The following is a 21196-nucleotide window of genomic DNA, read 5'->3' as shown; positions in this document are numbered from 1 at the left end:
AGAAAGAGGGAGAGAGGGGGAAAAATCTCAACCTCCACTCCGCCCTGCACAGGTAGAACTAGATGAAATGACATTATGCATATGAAAATGTCCAGCAAGATGTTTTCAACAAATGTTGCAATCCCAAACCAATAATCCTGGTCTGTCATACAACTATTCATCTAGTCAGTATGTTTTCTTTGATCTTATTGGGAGAATGTTTCTGGGGGATCAGTATAGGGCATCTTCTCCTTTTCCACCTTCTCCTTTCTCCCCCACCCCCCACATATCCCTCCCCTTCAAAAAGATCATCTCTTTTTTAAAAAGGAGGACTAGTAGTTCCTCATACAAGATTAAGTTCTAACTGTTATAAAACTAAGAGCTTTTCTCTATAATAAAAGGTGTTTAAAAAGTTCACTGCCGCTTTATACAGAATTACAATTTACTTCTTTTCAGGTATCCAGACCATAAATAAATTATTCTCAATTCTCCCTATCTCTCCTTGTCAGAATTAATGAGATCAGACTCAATCAGGGCAGTGATTGCAATCCCCAAATTATTAGGATTCCGAACACATCACTGTCCTGATGTGATCACTGGAGGGAGGGGAAGAGAAAGGATATGCTTTATACTGAAATCCACCAGAAATATCAGGGGTCTCCTACTCTTCCACCTTCTGTCCCCCCCCCCACACCCCCAGTGATCACATCAGTGCAGTGATATGTTCACAGTCCAAATCATTTTGGGATTGCAGTCACTACCCTGATTAATCTGATCTGATCTCTGCACACAAAGCGCAGCGAGTCACATTATTTTGCTTCTTGCCAGGAAAAAACAACACATTTGGTACCCTACCTTTTCAGTTTCCACTTTGGAAAGCTGAGCTGGGGGGACTGCATGCAATGGGAAGGCTATGGCTCACTCTCTGGTGTGTAGATTTGCTGCTGGGACACGTGGCTACTTGCCCCACACTGAATTGGGCCGAGGTTGCTTGCCTGCCTTGGGTTGACTGTGGCGGGACTGCAGTGAAATGGGCACAGCCATGTGCCTGTGGCTAATTGTCCCATTCCAGATAAAGTAGTAGCTTTGCAAATAAGAGGTTGTAGGTGAAAATGTATACAAAATACATATAAAAGTGACATTGGGTGCCTTTATTTGCTTTTATTTGTTTGCCCAGATCTCTTCAATCAACTAATCATTTTACATCTCCCCCCTAGCCATTTAGGATAATGGCATGTTAATGGATAAAAAAGACACAAAAACAAGGGACAGAGAGAAACATCTTGCTTTTCTATGCAAAAAAATCCAAAATGTGTCTTAAGTCAGCAAACATATACCATATGTTTTGCACTATAAGATGCACTCCCCCCCCAAAAAAAGTGGGTGGAAATGTCTGTGCGTCTTATGGAGCAAATATTGCTGAAGCCTCGCCCATTGGCAGCCCCCATCCATCAGCCCTCTTTGGCCTCCGCCTATCGCCACCGCTGCTGCCCTCGCCACCGCCTATTGGCGGTTAGATCGACCTCCCAGAATACCGCCAATCAGCTGTTTCAGGCAGTGGGGATCGCTGCCTATTGCCACCACCGCCATTCACTGCTGCCATTCTCATGGCAAATGGCGGCACCGATCCCTGCCATCTGGAACAGCTGTTCGGCGGTATTCCGGGAGGCCGATAGGCGGCAGTGGTGAGTGGCGAGCGGTGGCGATAGGCAGGGAACACTGGCAGCAGGCACAGAGGAGGCAGCAATAGTGCTGTTTCTGGTTGGGCAGCCTGCTGATTGGCAGGGCTATGGGAGGCTGGGATCCAGCTGTTGTTCAGCTGACCGGTGGTGGGTGCAATGGAATGGAGCCCTGATTAGCCACGTGCTGGGAGACAGAGGCAGATCTTTTGTTTTCTTGTTTTCCTTCCCAAAAACAAGGTGCGTCTTATGTTCCGGAGTGTCTTATGAAGCAAAAAATATGGTATTCAAAACAAGTCAGTTAGACTTCACGGTAACAGCGAGTTCTTTTTGGTTTGCTTCTGTATTTGTAATTCTTTCCAATCATTTTATTTATCTTCGAGAAGAAATCCAGCCATAGCTGAAACCTATTTTGCGTTTAATCAATAATATTTTATTTTAATCTTACTTGCTGGCTACTAGACAAAAGCTATTAATCAGTATTCTATTGAAATAATTGTTATAAGTCTTGTTGTTGAATGTTGACTGATAATACAAATGATGCATGTGATTGTTTACAAACCGAATTAGATACATTATTCATGCATATTGGTTGGTTAATTATTTTAGAAGGTCATCCTTGTGTATGTGGCATATAATTAATGATTTTGTTTATAATATACATGCAATTAAATGTTTCTACATTTGTTTTGTGACTTGACTCTTAAAATCAGTTTGCTAAATGAAATATGCATCTTGTTTAACTCCATAGATCCTAAAGCAGAAACAAGATTATATATCATGGTGAATGATTATGAATTTCACGTCTACAACCGCTCTTATCTTTATGCACAACTTCAGGAATTATTTGGTTTAGAGCCAACCATAATTCCTCCAAAAACAAAGGATGAAAAAGCACGAGAAAATGGGCAAGAGCAAACACATACAAATCTTGATAGGTAAGGATTGTGTTTATTCACATAAGTCTTTGATTATGGTGTTTACTGCTTTACCAGTAAATTTTGATTAAAATTTGCCAGTTAATTTTTAAAAAAAAAAAAATACTCAACAAAGCTTTAAAACAGATTCCTTCTTTTGGTTCTAAGAATTAGATCTCTCCTTACTAGACTAACCATTTTAGCCATTCAGTCCTTCATAGGACAAATCCGTATTGAAGGAATATCTAATATTTCAGACATTTGAATACAGTACAGAAAGTGGTTTATGCTTAATTTGATCATGTGATTATTTAGCTTGTACCTACTGATTAGTGCACTGGATTTTTTGAAAGAATTGGCCTGTTCAGTAATATGCTTTACATTGAAGCATTTATACATTAAGATGATATCTCCCATTATCTACAACTCAATAGTAACTAGATGAACTCTTTTAAATAAAATATGTCCAGTTTTTGGGAGTATCTAATCCTTGTGCAGGTCTTTCTATCTTGTCCTGTGATGCCAAGCATGTATCTTTCCATGGCTCTTTGTGCCACTTGTAGCTTTTGTATTGAATTGGAAATGGAAATTCTTATCTTTATGCACAACAATACATTTTAATTTGTAATGAAATGGAAACAGGCTGGTCACATAGCAAGAAGAACTGATGGCAGGTGGACTAAGGCAATCAAAGAATGGATACCACTTGTTAAAAAGCATCCACAAAAGAGACCTAAAACAAGATGGAGCAACATCAGCAAATATTGGGGGTGGGGGGTGGGGGGCTAACCGGCAAAGGAAAGCTCAAAACCATATTGGTTGGAAACATGCAGAAGAGGCCTTCATCCTGGAGTGGATAGACAATGGCTAGGATGATGGTGATGATGATGATTATAATGATTTTGAGTATACTTATTTTATCAGTTTTTCCTCCTAGCCAAGTTAAAGTGTGTCCACTAGTCGCCAAGTTGCCAGAAACTATATCAGTATAAAATGTATTGTTCCTACTACTATTGTCCTGACACAGGTATGATGCTGGCAAAAGAGACTAGCCTTATGTATATACCATATAGGACCATCATAACAGATTGGTTGATTGCTCCAGCTATGTTTCTCCCCTCCATCAAATATTACCTCCTGGTTGGAAAGCTATTTTTTTTAAATCAATTTTTTATTTTATTCAAAACATTAAAATACAAACTCCAAAAAAAGAAAAAATATACAAACGCAAAAAAAAGCAAACAAGACTACACCAAAATAAAAGTGCATAAAAAGAAAAAACAAAACAGACATATACATAAATTGTCCCCCTTAACATAATATTGATAAATATATTTCAAAGAAAGCTACTCCCTTCTTAAAATCTAGAAAATGCTGAAATGAGGGCTGGGGGAAGATGAAGCTACCGAATCAATCTTGCTAAGGCTGTTGAAAAACCTCTCATGTAGACTGAAGATACTACTGGATGTATTGTGATTGATGATACCTAGTTTCTGTCCAGCTTCTGTGCCATACAACTGCTCAGGGTAATTTTCTGATTCTTGGAAAATCATTTGGAGAATGCTCCCAGGTGGAATAGAAATAATCTTTTTTCTGCTTTCTCTTCTTTTTTGTCTGGATTGAAGCCAAAATTAATTAAACATTGTAGCAGAATAAGGCAGGGCATTACTTTGAAAGGTTTTGCTTAATACAGTGGAAAATATTCTTAAAAGATTACTGGAACTGCTTGCAATTGTTTTGTTTTACCTCATATTTTAGCCTAATTACAGGAGTTGAAGCTGAGAGCATGTCCCGGGGATTACTGGCCTAAGACAGATGTGGGGAACTATGGTCCCTTTATGACTTGTGGACTTCAACTCCCAGAATTCCTGATTTAGCATGAGCCATAGTTCCCCACTTCTGGCCTAAGAGCTCTTGCAGAAAATTATCTCATTATTCAGCCTTATATAAGACATCACTATTTTTAGAATCATTGTTTTCTTAAGTGGAAAATCTGTAGGAAAATTTTATTACAGTATTTAAAAACATAATTGGTCTAATAATAGGTGCCACTAATACAAGTTTTCTTCCCACATGACACTCTTGAAGTATGAAATTTTCTAATGACTTCTTTTGTAGATATTTACTGAAGATAAAACTATTATTTTTGATTCATTTGTTATTTTCAGTTCATTCATCAACGTACTTTGTATTCAGAGGAGGCCTACAGGAAAGGAGATAGGCTTTTGTACAATCAGGCAAGGAATGTATTAACATAAGAGATCAGGGTACCAAAGAGAAGCTATTCTGAAAAGTTGAGAAATCGGTTCTCAGCTAATGAATCAGCAACTGTGTGGAGAAGCCTGAAGATGATCATTAGCTACATCAAACCTCCATCCTTTTGGCTCTGTTTTGGCCAGAAAAGTGCCAGGCAAGGCCTGCGCAGGTCAAAACAGTGCATTGGAGGGGCAGGCCCATCCCACCAAACCTCTGTTTTGGTTGGCAAACCGCCGGGTGAGGTCTGCACAGGCTAAAATGGAGCGCCGGGGGCACGGGAGTGCCACTCTGAAGCTCCATTTTGGCTGCCAAAGTGCAGAGTGGAAGGGAATAGGCAGGACAAATGTTACAGAGCCTCTGTGGTTGTTTGTAAGGGCGAACAACTGCCGTGGTGCTACATCATTTGTAGTTTCGGAATTTGTTCGTAAACACTAGGGGGCGCTTATCACATAACTTCGAATGCTTGCTAAGGGAATTCTCGTAACCCAGGGATTACCGGCATTTTGTGCAGGTCAGAAGGAGGGCTGAGAAAATATCTACATCTATATCTATCTATCGCGTCCTAGACATAAACTTTCAATTCCTCCCCTTCGGATGCATGTTAAAATATATAGGACTTTGCATGCCAAAGCAACAAGACACAGGGACAGTTTTTTTCTCTTGTACCACCCTCTGCTGAACATTTAATTCTCACATGTGGTCTATGTATATTCACCCATGTAGTTAGCCTGGCTGTAGTATGTTATTATCCTTCTTGTTATCTTCTTTACTACCCTGTCTTATTGCTATTATTATTATGATGATCATTATTGTTGTTTTGCATGTACACCAAAAGCTTCTGCACTAGAGACAAATTCCTTGTGTGTCTAATCACATTTGGCCAAATAAAGCTTCCCATCCATCCCATCCCACACTTATATTAATTTATGTGATTATTAACATAAGGTTAATGCATGGTGGGAAAGGCTGGATGCATGGTGGGAAAGTTTTAAGGTAATTGTCATAAATTATAGCATTGGGTTATATATATTTAGCTTTTTAAATATATATATGTTGCAAGTATTTTGTTTTTCTGTAATCCTCTGGTCATGAAGTTCTGTTCCATTTTCTTAATATAAGTTGATTTGCATGTAACTTTGGGGCTTCTATTTTTTATTGTTCAGTATGTAAACTTAATTTGTTTTCTTCCTTTAGTGTCAAAGCAAAAGGTGATTCTCATGACCCTTCATCTTCATGGAGATCTCTTATTCCTGTAATTAAAGTCAATGTTAGCACGGTAAGTAAAACCTGATCATCTTCATTTTAGATGTTCTATGGTTTTTGAAGATCACTTTCTTCAGTAGTCATTATAATATTTCATTTTGATCTTAGAAGCATTATTTACTTGACATGATTCAAATATGTGTATGCATGTTCATATGATTTCATATGTATTTCTACAGGTGATATATATGGTTTGTTTAAAATGATAAATAAAATTGTTTAAAAAGAATGCCTTGCTACCAAAGAATTAAGAGTTAACATACGGTTGCCTTTCTTTTAAATTAGGGCCACTTAGCCTTTGGAAATCATTATCTGCCTCAGACTATATGTATTAACTTTGATGATGCTTCCTTAACTTATACCACAAAGCCACCTTCAAGCCATCTGGATCAGTTTATGCACATTGTAAAAGGAAAACTGGAAAATGTGAGAGTTATGCTTGTTCCAAGTCCAAGATATGTTGGTCTTCAAAATGATGAGTAGGTATTATAAGTTGAAACCATAGACCATATAATATAGGATTGGGGTATCCAGCCATTTAGGAGTGAAGGAATCTTAATAATTTACAATTTTAAAGAAGTGTCATGGTGTCTCTATAAAATGAGATAGGAGAATGAGACCTGCCTTACTGAGTGCTTGCCTATATGCTAGGCATAACTTTTCGATCTCCTAGCAAAACTCATGATTTTGTTTTTTTGATGGTTAATTTCCAGATTATCCTCTTGCAGAGGATAAGTATTAATTACAACCAAATATTTATCATGGCCAGAGCGTATTGTTTAAAAGAATAGTGCTATTTTCTGAATAGTTTTTATCCCAGAGCTATAATTGCACTAAACAATGAACTAAAGGGCCACCATCAGTGAGCTGTTGGACAGCATTACTTGGTCTATTGTGTGGATGTTTGGGTGGTTCAGGGCGAGGAATTTGTGGTGGGTGGGGGTGTGTTTGGGGATTTGAGTGTTATGTGAATTTCGTTGTATGGGTATACTGTGTATGTACAACGACAATAAAGTTATACTTATATATACTTTCAGAGTGCATCTAAATTCTATTTTAACAGGAAACTATTAATAAGTGACTGAAATATAGGACAGGATAGAACTTTTTAAAAAAAAAATTAAACCAACATTTAAATTATACTGTGAAAATTTTTCAATTAAACATTTAGTTTGGCTACAACTTTCTCTACCACAATCCAATAATTTTAGGAAGTTTATCATGTTAAAGTTCAAAAATGTATGCTTTCAAATGATTCAATTAAAATCTTTATTTTGAAACAAAAACATTTTTAATTCAGCATTAATTTAGTTAATACTAGAAAATATTAATATGTTTATCAGTATCTTAATAGTGATGAATCAGGCAACAATGTTTTGGATCAGTCCAAGCATGAGAAAAATCCAGATTTTTTATATTGCCTGAAGACCTTTTTAAAGGTTTTCTTAAGTGAGTTAATTAGAAAAACAAAGGCTAAAACTTATCTTTTAATAGTCAGAAATTTTCATTAGAAGTCTTGTAGCAGTTGTCAAGGTTCCAAGTAACACCACCAATGAAACCAAAACTCAAAGGGAGGCATTTACCTCAAAGTTTGAATTTACTAGAGATGTCATATTGGCACATCTGGGAAAACCGGAATCTGAAAGCTCCAGGGTTTCCCTACCCAAAGTAAAGTCAAAGTTCCTTCTCCTGAATCCACATGGGCATCACATGGTCAATCAGGTCACTGTCCCCACTGTAGATGACTCCCAGTCACGCCTCCCCAGGTGCAGGCTGAACACTTTTGACTCCCAAGGGAAAAATGTTGTTATGACTATACACTCCACACTGGCTCCAACAACCCCCACCCATTCCCACAGCTTGTCCATCCACCACTGTGGCAGCAGTGAAGATTCCAATTTAAAGATGGCCCCAGGGCTGACAGGCTGCCCCCCCCCCTTAGCCGATGAATAGCTCCTGAAAGGAGATAAGCGATGGAGGTTATATGGCTGATCCTAATGATTGCTCCCCCCCCACCAGGGGGACCCTTAGACTTGCTAGGGAATTTAAAGACTGACATATGGATTGTAAATTTCTATAGACTACCATGTTTCCCTGAAAATAAGACCCTGTCTTATATTTTTTGAACCCCAAAATAAGCACTTGGCCTTATTTCCGGGCGTGTGGAGCAAACCAGAGAAAATGGCGGTGACTGGCTGAGCATGCGTTTAAATATTTTTGGGAAAGGCTTATTTTCAGAAAGGGGGTTATTTTAGTGCTTGCACTCAAAAGCCCGATTGGGCATTATCAGGGATGTCTTATTTTAGGGGAAACAGGGTAGAATCCCATTGATAAATGCAGTGTTTACATTTTTCCTTTCTATTTTTTATTCACTTTTATAACAGGCCTCCAAGATTAATGGGAGAAGGTTTTGTTGTGATGCAGTCAAATGATGTTGACATCTATTACTATATGGATGAACCAGGTAGGTGTGAATCTTCTCATTTAAGTGTGATAACAATTTTCAAGTTTTTTTTCAATGTTTTGAACTGGAAAGATTCATAGAATAGTTAACCTTTCCCTTTTACAGAGAGTACCTCTGCCCATTTTGATTCAATTTAGCCTTGCTTTTTAACTTAAAAATGCTTAGGTCCTCATCATGTATTGGTACCCAGTTTGACTCTATCCTAAATAGCTATAGAGTTATTACTAATGGCCTTAAATTTAACAATTAACTTTAAATCATCTAATTATTTGAGTTGCTGCTGTGCAATGATTGTGAGAGTGAACTGCACATTTCAAACTTTGCTTAGTTTACTAGCTGATCTTTAAGTAAATTAGCTCACCAGCCCAACCCATCAGCTGTTTTCCCCCCTAAAAAAACCAACTCTCTAAAAATGTTTATAATTATGCCATTATCAGGTTAGGTATTGCATTCACTAATATAAAATGGCAGGAATGGTTTGATGAAAATATTAGAAAAAATACATCTGAAATTGGATTGCATGTCCATATTTCAAGACTGTTTAATTGTAGGATTTCTTTGTGTAACAGATCTAGGTTTCAAGAAGAGTGAAATTTGTTATAGTTATGAGGCCTCCAGGTTTTTTCTTCTGTGCTTTTTTACAATTGGAAAATACTAACCAATGTAGCAAAGTACTGTATTTAGATAAAGATTGATTCTTATTATATCTTAGAAATTCTTAGTTTTACTGACTAAATTCTTAAGTTTCTTACCATTCAAGGTCAGTACAAAATATTTCAATACATTTTGTTAGAATTTTTGTATATTTCTGGTTTTTAATTTTAGTAGGCTTGTAAAATGTCTCTTAATCCATTATGTACTTGGTTTTATGAACCATTAATTAATCCTTTAAGTTATGAGTTATTTGAATATATATTATGGAGGAGACTGTTTTTCAAAATACAGGTCTTGTACCAGAAGAAACTGATGAAAGCAATGAGGGAGAAACAAGTAATGAAGACAGCAAATTGCAAGACTTACCACCATGCTGGGGATTAGATATTGTTTGTGGCAAAGGAACAGATTTTAATTATGGACCATGGGCTGACCGGAAAAGGTACTGTTCATTTTTAAAATGACTAAAGAAAGTGAGGAATGTGGAATAAATTCATGTAGAGATGTTCTGTTCATTCTTGTAGATGTAGAATAGAAAAACAATTATCTTTCTTTAAAAACCATTTGTTCCTGTTGTTCTTATAAAACTTCTAAAATCATATAATGGCTTTCTAAAAATAAAACTTATCATTACCAAGTGATAGAACACGTGACAATTACAAAAATACAATCCATTTATTAATTTGGTCTATATTAACTTTTTTCAACCTTTTTATTTTGGATGAATTCTTAAAATAATGTTCAGTTTTCAAGGAATCCCTGTACAAAATTAGCAAGAAATAAGAAAGTTTCACAATACCGACATACACAATCCACTTGTTATGTTTACAATAATAGCAAAGTATCAGTCCAACAGATGAATTGCAATGAATTAAAATTCCTACTACTTTGTTTGTGTTGCATAGATTTCATAGTTATAAATGTTTTTTAAAAAAACACAATCTCCTGCGGAAACCTAGGATACCATGGAAACACTGTTGAAAAAGATAGATCTAAATTAGGGATGTCAAACTCTATTTCATTGAGGGCCACATCAGGGTTACGTTTGACCTCGGAGAGCCACAGTGTGTATGGCTAGGAGTGGTCATGGTCATGGTGGTTGTGACCATGGTGGGCATTTGAAACAGGCTCAAGATGCATTTTTCCCCCTTTTCCTCTTTCCACAGTTCTTTACCTCTAACCATTTTTTATCTCTTCTACCAGTTATTCCTGGCAAACATTTATTACTTATTCGTCATACTCCACTAAACTTTTTATTTCTAAATGTATACCCTATTGTTTAATAGTAAATTGCTTTTCCAAGTAGAAAAGCTACTTATACTATTGTATTTTTATTATTAACTAATAATAAAAATACAATAGCATAAATAACATAATACAAGATCTAACAGCAGAGGTAAATTTCCAAAATAGTAAATAGAAATTGCTGTCAATTATATATTGTTGATTGTAGATTAAATGGACCTACAATATGTAAAATCTGGCATTAAACTTAATATTAACATAGGATGTTGCTTGTTTTCTATCCAGATCAAGCACTTACTTGAGGCCACATAATTATAATTCAGTCCAATCCTGCAGCACTCTGCCAGCCAAAAACAGGCTGTGGGCTGCTACGCTTGGCTACCCCACAGCCTATTTTGGCTGGCAGAGGCACTGAAGGCCAGTCCTTTGACATTTCCAGGCCGGCCCCAAGAGCCAGATTTAAGCACCCCATCTAGATGTTAATCCAGAGATAAGGGAAATACATGTCTTATATATTTAACAGGCAAGTATGCCTCTTCAAAGATTTTGATTGCAGGATCTCATTTAGCAATGTACGGTGATCTTCCCCCCCAGTTCATTTCAAAGATATTTGATTACTAGATTAATGCCTTCAGCAATGGCAGAGTTTCTGATGCATTGGCAAAGTTCTTTAAAATTCAGGGATATACTCAGGGATGTATCTGCCTTGAAAGCAGGGTGGATTTGATTTAAATCAACTTGACAATTTAAATCATAATTTTTAAACAGTAACTGTCATCTCTGTCCTGCAGCAGCTCCTCCTCTGACCCGCTGTTGACTCACTGACAGTCTCCATATTGCAGAATATAGAGCCTCATGCTACATAACTAAGCTCCATTTCATGCTGAATAAACTGAATTATTAATGTATCTTAAATAGTAAACTATCTTTAGATAGATTTTAACTTCAAAAACATTTTATTAAAATAAAATCCGATTTAAATAACAAAAGCTGATTTAAATTTTAAAAATCTGATTTTTTGATTTTTTTTTAAATCATCAATTTTTATCTACCTTGCTTGAAAGTAGTCCATGTTGAACTCTATAACACAGTCATACATTAGACGCTGACAACAAGAAACTTTTTATGATATTTTGTATTATGTCATAAAATGTTTTATTAAAAAATTGCTGAATTTTACTTCCATGGGAGTCATGGGTCCTGTATTTTGAAAGCATTCTGTAGTTATCCCCATTTGAAGTACCTTGGTTCAGAAACAATTGTCTTATAATATACCATTTCGCCCAATTAAAGGTTACACACAAAGAGGAATGTTAGTAGTGTATAGAGAATCAGTGGTTGATGAGGATGCATGAAACCTGGCTCATTCATTCATGGGAAGTTTTTTAAATGTAGCTTGATCCTGAGGTAAATTCATATAAATGCACAGAATCTGAATCACCAGTGTTGCTCTTGTGTAAATACACTACAGAAAATATTCATAAATGACTGACATTTATTTTAGTATAATGTTATTCGTTGGATTTTTCTTTTAGGGATTGTTTGTGGAAATTTTTTTTCCCACCCGATTATCAAGTAATGAAAGTTACAGAAGTTCCAGTTCCTGGGAAGCTAAGACAGATCCTTGCTTTTGAGCTACGTATGAATATTATTGCAGATGCTACTATTGACTTGCTCTTTACAAAAAATAGGGTAAATAAATATAACTTAGCTAGAAGCTTGGGAAATTAACACTAGTTGTTGCAACATATGTATTACTTTCTGTTAAGTTTTTTAATAAATAATATTTCTTATAATTTATTTTTGGAAGTATTGAAAATAGTACAATACAGAAAGCCTTAAAGGAAAAAGTGTAGTTAAGCATTCCTTCATATTTGAATATTATGTTTTTTTGCATTTTCCAACAAATCTGTATTTTTAATTTTATGTACCAGGTATATATGTGTGTATATTTTTCTTGATCAATTGATCAAAAATATTTTTTCTACACCCGAGATATTGCTTCATATCAAAGTAAACAAGCACACAGACACACCAACACACCAACATAAAGAGACATGTCTATTCTCTAGTTTCCTATAATGTTAATCCATATTCTAAGAAAACAGGATTTTTCTTGAAATGGCAGAAATCTGCCATACTCTAGGAAGAACTCCCTTGAGTCAGTTCATTTAAGAATTTTGCTTGTTAAGGAGAACGGTAAAGCCTTCCAGCTGAGTTTGATTCTTAGTGACTATATGAGATATATACATACATACACAGACACACACATATCATATATATAGACATACTGTGTTTCCCCGGAAATAAGACATACCCTGGAAATAAGCCCTAGCCTGATTTTTAGGGTGGTCCTCTAATATAAGCTGTACCCCAAAAAGGCAGGCGATCCTGACGTTCTACGTGGGTTGCAGGCAAGCTGAGAGATGCCAAAATGAACGTCCTGCAACCGGCCACCCACTTCATCCCACCGTCGCTTGTCTTGTCTGCGGCCTCCGTGGCGCATCAAGATTGTGAGCTTCCTTCCCATGCCTCTGCTGCTGTCTGCTGTTTGGACAGGTAATCAACCTGCACTGTGCGGGCTGCACAACCCCAGAATGCGCTGACCAAGGGGCCAGCAGACTGCAGCTGCTGCCAGACAACGTCAGCCCACACGTTCTTGCCACTTTTTTGCACATGCTGGGAGGGTGTGGCACCCAGCCAGGCTGATCACCTTGAAATTGTGTTTCCCCCAAAATAAGTTCTAGTGCTTATTTTGGAGCCCCCCAAAATATAATGGTATGGAGACAATAACTTGGTACTTAACGCCAATAAGACCAATGAGTTTATAGTGGATTATAGAAGGAATAGATCAGACATCCAGCCCTTGCTTATCAATGGAGTGGAGCAAGTGGCCAGTTTTAAATTTTTGGGTGTTATCATAAAAGAGGACCTGATTTGGGGCACTCGCATTGCAGCATTGGTCAAAAGGGCCCAGCAGAGAAAGATTATACTACCTGAGACTGCTCAGGAAACAACAACTGAATGAAAAACTGCTGGTGACCTTCTACCGCTGCACCATAGAGAGTATTTTAATTTATTGCATCTTTGTATGGTTTGCCAGTTGCACAGTGGCAGATAGGATAGCGCGCCAGAGGGTTAACATCATTGCCCAGGGGATCATTGGTTGCCCTCTCCCCTCTTTGGAAGAGCTTTATAGTTCCTGCTGCCTTAAGAAAGTTCAAAACATTCTTAAAGATCCATCTCATCCTGGGCACACTTTTTTTGAACTATCACTATCTGGCAGATGATACAGGATAATAAAACAAGGACAAATAGGCTGAAAAACAGCTTCTATCCCAGAACAGTACTATATTGAATTCTACTAAATAAAGGTAAAGGTTTCCCTCGCACATATGTGCTAGTCGTTGCCGACTCTAGGGGGCGGTGCTCATCTCCGTTTCAAAGCCGAAGAGCCAGCGCTGTCCGAAGACGTCTCCATGGTCATGTGGCCGGCATGACTCAACACCAAAGGTGCACGGAACGCTGTTACCTTCCCACCAAAGATGGTCCCTATTTTTTCTACTTGCATTTTTATGTGCTTTCGAAACTGCTAGGTTGGCAGAAGCTGGGACAAGTAACAGGAGCTCACCCCGTTACACGGCAGCACTAGGGATTCGAACCGCTGAGCTGCTGACCTTTCGATCGACAAGCTCAACATCCTAGCCCCTGAGCCACCATTCTACTAAATAGTGCAATATTAATGCAATATCGGGAGTTTTCAATTCAATTGTATAGAATGTGAAGGATGTGTGTTTGTGTTTTATTTTTATAATTATAATGTACACTCAAGATGGCATTTAATTTCGTTGTACATGGTGCAATGACAATAAAGTAAACTAAAAAGAATAAGACGGGTCTTATTTTCAGAGAAGCACAGTAGACATACCTATACATGGTTATATACATATATATACAAGTATATGTTTATACAACCCACAAATTCATACATACATACATACATAGATCTACAGTATAGATATACACACACATATACATATACACTTACGCACGTACACGCACGCACACAGATATATTTAATTTTGTGGAAGAGTATGGAATGGTTTACTGATGCTTTTTTCCAGATTTTTGTCTGTTTATTCTATTTTACAACTTTGATATGTGCAATTCTCTTATGTACTCAAAAGGCATTGTATTTTTTCTCCTTTCTGTTTATAATTTTTATTTTATTTTTAATTATTTGTACTATATTTACTTTCTTTAATTTTTACATATGATAGTTATACAGTAGCTTGAAACAAGAAATGTTAATAAAAATAATTAAACTAATTCTGAAATTTGTTGGCAGGAAACTAATGCAGTGCATGTAAATGTTGGAGCAGGTTCTTATTTGGAAGTTAATATTCCCATGACTGTCACTGAAAATGGTAAGTTGACGGGGAAAAAAATCTGTATTCTTTGTCGTAAACTATATTGAAGTAGTGACCCTTACATATTGATTAGCATTTCTAAAAACTTAGTGTTTCTTAATAGATCTCAACTCATATTAAGGTAGAAAGTTTGTTGTATATTATTTTCTTTTTAAAGAATTTTTTATAGAATATTAATCTACCAATGTAGCTAGACTGATTAGATTCAGGTTTTCTGTGCATATGGTAACTACATAGTGAATTCTCAAAATGTAATTCTAAAAATTTTTATGACTGAAGGTGCAACTAGATTTGCCATTCTCTGTTATATTCTATAAATATTTCTTATTTATTTCTTAAAACTTTCTACAAAGAGTTGCATTGACAATGTATCTGTAATATTCACATCACTTTCCTTTATTAAAAATAGACATTTGATCCAAAATGTTTATTTTTAAATTGATTCAGTTCATGTTATATATTTACTACTGATAGTATGCATGAAATAATTTTAGAAATAGGTACTTCCTCAAAATAATGAAGTTAGAATGGATTTCAAATGATATCCAGTTCTTTACTCAGTGCAGACCTGCTAAAACATTTTGGAATGATGGCTACCTTTAAAGATCTCCATTGAAGAGAAATACACCATCATATAAGGCAATTTGTTCCAACATTTTTGAAGAGAGACATAATCCTAAAACAAAGATTTGTTCTGTTTACTAGGCTACTCTCCCACTATTAAAGGACAACTTTTACATATAGATGCTACCAGTAGTATGCAGTTCCGGACTCTCTTAGAAGCAGAAATGTTAGCTGTAAGTAATATGCATACTCTCAGAAAAATTTCTCTTGTACTTGCTTTCAAATTATTTCAACAGCAGATCCAAGTGATTGTAGATTTCCGAACAATATATATGATAATTTATTTTCTTGAATAATAATCATAAGAAACCTCACCCCCAGCAAAGATTAGAAATTTCCCCAAATCTGGCAGTTGCGTATAAATAGTGTTACTTGAGTACGTGGAAGTTTCATATAAAATATTGTTTCCAAATTAAATAAGGTGTTTTTTTAACTCTCAGTAACTCAAACCTGAGGAGGGGTCTGTTGCAAATTTACCTGCAACCTAATCAGGGTAGACTGGAAATGCTATCAGGAGGGCTAATGATTTCGCTCTTCTGCTTTTGGATTTTTGTTTAGTATTCAAGTATAAATACTTCAATGGGACTTTTATTGAGCTACATATTTGGAGACTAAACATGCAATGTTGGCTGTTACAGTCATTTAGTGTTTCCTGAATAGTCACATATCTTTCATGGATGGAAGTAAAAAAACTTTATGTGATCACCTCAAAAGAGTTTCAATCCTTTCAAAATAAAATCACTTTTCAATGGGTTCCTTATGGAAGGAAATCTCTAGGACAAAGCTTTCAACATATTTGTTATCAGAGATGGTGTTGTATATGAGTGATAAACAGAAGAAGGGTTTGTAAGTTAATAAACAGGCGTTATATAGCTCTCTGTTTTATCTTTGCTGTTAAAGTTTTTGGTTGTGAATTATACATTGTTAACACTATTTTTTATATATTTTTTTTAGTTTCACATTAACGCCTTTTATCCCCGAACATGGAACATGACACAACTTTGGCAGACTGAAGTTGAAGTATATAAAGCTACTTACCATTTCATATATGCTCAAAAAAACTTCTTTACAGGTATTCTGGATCATATATAATTTGTTGTATACAATTATACCATTGTCAGCATTATATAATGTTCTATCACACACTGAAGTAACATATTCTCTTACTTTTTAGACTTGATTGAAGATTGGTGTGGTGACAGTTCTCCTGATATCTACTCATTTGTTCCCTATACATGGAATTTTAAAGTGATGTTTCATCAGTTTGAAATGATTTGGTCTGCAAATCAGCACAATTGGATTGATTGTTCTACAAAGCAACAGGAAAATGGTGAGAATTCTTATGTTTTAAAGTATTTGAGCAGCTTAACATGCTTAAATTATTATAATTATCCAAAAGAGCCAACTGTATTTAAATAAATATCATGTCACCTGAAGATGATTCCAGGTCCTTTTAAATCTTTTTGTGTGTGTGTTTGTAATAGATGGGAAATGTGCAGTGAAAGAAATATTACTAGCATATAAACATATTTTCAACAATTACTAGATTTGCATTATCAGTGAAGAATATTCTGTAAAGGAAAACATATTTGGCAGCTAAGTAAGATGATTTTTTTAGTTTGCTTTATTGTCATTACACCTTGTATAACAAAATTAAATGCCATCTACAGTGTACATCTTACATAAGAAAATTATAAAAATAAAACAAAAATATACATTTTTCACATTCTATACATTCTATACTATTGATACTGCAATAGTATTTGTATTCGTATTTAAATTTTTCACATACTGTATCTAACCCTCAGATAACCATTTTTCTACTTGCTTTTGTTATTTCCACTGGAAGGAAAGAGAAACGTGTTCTGTGGTAGTCTTTTCTGTGAGTGAGAATGCATTCTGGGGATTGATTTTTGTAGGTGGGATAACTTAGTTTTCAAGCAATTCATTTGAGAAATAATTATTCAGGTGAACCCTAATCATTTTGCCAGGAAATCTGCTACATTGATTTGAGTTAGAACTGGCCTCCTGAAGCTTGTCAAGATGATGAAACTGGCCATTGTTTTTCTGTCTAGCTTTTATTAATGGGATAGTGATAAAGCATACTAAATTTAGGGTTGTCTTCTACTCAGGTAAATAGTATTAAGCTATTTGTCATTTCTTCAACATAAGTTTTATTTGGGCATGTTCATGATTTCTCTTTCAGTTACAGACATTATTATTAAGAAACTTAATTTAGTTTTTATTTATTAATAAATCCCAAGTGCCAGTAAACACAAAGTTTTGATTAAATCAACACTTTAGAAACATGTTCCTTTCTCAAAGGGCCTGTAAACCAGGGGTGAAATCCAGCAGGTTCTGACAGCTTCTGGAGAAATTTTGAGTAGTTCAGAGAACCGGCAAATACCACCTTTGGCTGGCCCCAGAATGGGGTGGGAATGGGAATTTTGCATTCCCCTGCCATGCCCACCAAGCCACGCCCACAGAACAGGAAGTAAAAAAAAATGGATTTCACCACTGCTGTAAACCCCACCCCCCAAAAAAAGCTGTACATAAGAAAGAGCTATAATGATTTAACAATATACAGGATAGCAGTATTTTTTAAAAGAGAAATTCTCCTTGTGTATTTTCTAAAGTAAATTTTAAATCAGGATAGTCTCAAGCTGTGAATACAAACTGTTAAATAAGTATTTATTTAAAACATTTCATCACTGACAAAAAGATTGTTGTAATAACCACAAAGACAATAATGGACTAAAAGAACATTCTTAAAATATATTACATATACTTGCTTTTAATGTAAATAAAAATAGAAGTGAAACGATTCCCTCAAAGACGAAATCAGGCACAATTGTACTTTTTGCAATATCAGAAGTAGTTAGTTGGCATACTGTGTAATACTGAATGAAACTGAGAACAACTGTCTACAGTATTTCTCTTCACAATGAGAAGAAAATAGTAAGGTCAGTTGGATAGAGGGAAAGAGATTGGGTGCTACTCCTAGTCCAGGATCTCATTGTCCCTCTCCCTTCAAATGAACAGAAACAGAAACAAATGTCTAAGATGCCTCTTTCTCATTCTGTAATTCAGTGTTTGTACACAACATATTTTTGTTGAGGAGGCACAAGTCTTCATCCATCTACTACAATATGTACAAAGTACACAGATATTCTCTGCCTTACACTTCCCAAAATAATGAAGTATTTTTTTTAATTACAAACAATTGCAACTCCTACATAGAAAAATTAAACCAATATTATGAGAAGTGGAGGCTAGGGCACGGTGCTCATCTCTGTTGCTTGGCCGAGAGAGCCAGTGTTGTCTGAAGACAATTTCCATGTTCACCTGGCCAGCATAGCTATATGCCAAAGGGGCACAGAATGCTGTTGCCTTCCACCACAGTGATACCTATTAATCTACTTGCATTTCCATGCTTTCCAACTGCTAGATGGGCAGGATCTGGGGCAAGTAATGGGAGCTCATCCTGATGTGTGACGCTTGGGTCTCAAACTCGAGCTTTCAGCTCTCCAGCTCACAAGCTCAGCATCTTTAATTGCTGAGACATTGGGACTTGATGATGCAATGGCTTAATGACACCGGAAGTGCCAGCCAAAAATTGTCTGTACTCTGACAGTTTGAGCCTGGCTCTGTGAGATGGAATGAGCTACTGTCACTTGATCCCTAATTCCTGCCCACCCAGGAGTTGGCAAGCATGCAATATTGTGAGTAGATAAATGAGTACCCACTTTGGTGAGAAAAACTAGCTCTGTTTGTGTGTGTGGAGACCAGAAGCCAGGGCTGGACCTGGACCAAGGCATTGCAAGGCAAGATGAGACTGGAACCCGACTGCTGCTAACTAATAGATGTAAAACTAGATTTAAGCACCCTGCAGGCTGAATCTGGCCCACGGGCCTTGAGTTTGACATCCCTGCTCTACACTAAATAAACAAATAAATAATAATAGAAAAAAAAATCTCTCTATTATTTTTAACTAAAGCTCCCAAACTACTTGTCATTCCATTGCTTCTCAGTTCCAGTACTAACAGAGCAAGGCTTCTTCCTTATTTTTGCAGGTGAGCATTCTAACACACAATAATTTTTTGAAAATAATTGCAGAGAAATTGTAGAGCTCTCAGTTTTAATAAGTACTTAAGTAGTTTAATATACTTAAGTGTATTAAGAAGCATACTTTAATGGTGCTTATAGAATAGCAAATAATGTCATTTTGATAAAAATAAATATTTGTATGATTAATTTATGCTTGATGTTTTTCTCTTGTTCTCTTTTAGTTTATGTGGCTGCCTGTGGAGAAACATTAAACATAGTTTTCTCTTTGCCTTTTCTTGACTTTGTTCCAGTTACATGCAGTACTAGATTCTCTTTAAGAGTAAGTGGGTACCTTTATCTTCAAAATAAATCGTGTTTGTTTCCATAATAAAACAAAAAAATAAATTGGAAAATAGAAATTTGACAGTATATGTTCAAGCAGGACCTGAAGAACATGAACAATGATGTCTAGCAGAAGCAAAGAATGGCTCAGATGTCATTGTTATAATTGTTCATGTCCCGCTTTTGAATACATGCCTCAATTTTCTCTTTTTTTCATTTTTTTAAATTACTGGACATATAAGGCCAGTCATCAAAAACTGACCCTAGTCATTCATCTTATATTGTCTTTAAAAGTGGTTTTATGAACGATGATAAACATTTTATGTCAGTTCAGTATTTGTGCCATTAATTTTACCTTTAAATATATAGATACCATAACATTTGTAATATTGAAATTCAAATCAAATATAAGAGGTTGACATTTGGGACCATACGTAGTTTATTCTGTACTATACAGATAGAGTACTAGTCTAGTTCTTTTTGAAAAGGTAGATTCATTTGAAAAATATTTGTTTTTTAATACTGAAATAATTTCAATATGTTTTAGGCTACTTCATTTTATTGTATATTATGCAATTCTGAAAAATACTTGATAATTTTTTTCCAAGGCATTGTAATGGCTTCTTTCTTCTATTTAAAAATTGAAAATACTTTTGTTATGAATAACTATCTTTCTTATATAAATTTATAATGAGTGTTGTCATTTTCCTAGATGTCAACAAAGTGTCAAATTTGTCATGATTGATCATAAAATTAAAGAAATTTATGTTCCTAATTAAAATAAATAATCTGCTTGAGAGATAACTAAAATCCAATAATGTCTTTTAACTTCCAAGAGGTATTAGTTATGTTTCATTTGTTTTTATTATTCACAAGAATAGATGAAGTCATACATCAAAAGGAAAGAGCCTGCTCAATGGAATGAAAAATGGTGAATGCCATTTACTTGTGTCAGTTTCATTTCATGACAAATTGGGATTCTTTGGGCAAAAAAATGAGATACTGTAATACTTTTGTCCGCTTCTTTATGTTTTAAATATAATAGATTGAAATATGCATGTATATTGTATTTTCAGGGAGATGGTCTTGATGTTCATTTACTTCTTCCTGACTGCCATCCTAGTAAATACTCCCTCTTTATGTTGGTGAAAGATTGTCATCCTAATAAATTAAATCCTGAGTCTTGTGCTCCTGTTGATAGTCAGAGTGGACAGAAACTAAGCAAGTCTAAATGGAGGAATATGACTCAAGAAGAGTAAGTTTGGTTTCTCTTACTAGAATCTCAAAATGTACAAG

The 21196-nt window shown here is 35.7% G+C and overlaps 1 protein-coding gene across 9 annotated transcripts in view; it reads left to right on the top strand.

Annotated features, from left to right (window-relative positions):
- Positions 1 to 21196, top strand: part of BLTP1 (bridge-like lipid transfer protein family member 1) — a 155857-nt gene that overhangs the window by 23643 nt on the left and 111018 nt on the right. For 8 of the 9 annotated variants that reach the window (XM_058192414.1, XM_058192422.1, XM_058192413.1 and 5 more), the window contains 12 exons: positions 2410 to 2596; positions 6026 to 6107; positions 6380 to 6573; positions 8479 to 8558; positions 9504 to 9654; positions 11993 to 12149; positions 14806 to 14884; positions 15593 to 15684; positions 16466 to 16583; positions 16686 to 16841; positions 19801 to 19898; positions 20977 to 21155. In XM_058192414.1, coding sequence (XP_058048397.1) covers positions 2410 to 2596; positions 6026 to 6107; positions 6380 to 6573; positions 8479 to 8558; positions 9504 to 9654; positions 11993 to 12149; positions 14806 to 14884; positions 15593 to 15684; positions 16466 to 16583; positions 16686 to 16841; positions 19801 to 19898; positions 20977 to 21155 — 1573 coding nt within the window. Of the gene's footprint in view, positions 1 to 2409; positions 2597 to 4011; positions 4102 to 6025; positions 6108 to 6379; positions 6574 to 8478; positions 8559 to 9503; positions 9655 to 11992; positions 12150 to 14805; positions 14885 to 15592; positions 15685 to 16465; positions 16584 to 16685; positions 16842 to 19800; positions 19899 to 20976; positions 21156 to 21196 lie in introns of those variants that run through there. The other variant, XM_058192421.1, reaches the window with a different exon arrangement.

Source organism: Ahaetulla prasina, chromosome 8, assembly GCF_028640845.1.
Source record: "Ahaetulla prasina isolate Xishuangbanna chromosome 8, ASM2864084v1, whole genome shotgun sequence".
Classification (NCBI taxonomy): Eukaryota; Metazoa; Chordata; class Lepidosauria; order Squamata; family Colubridae; genus Ahaetulla; species Ahaetulla prasina.
Note: the sequence above shows the minus strand (reverse complement) of the source record. Positions and strands in the feature narration are given on the sequence as shown.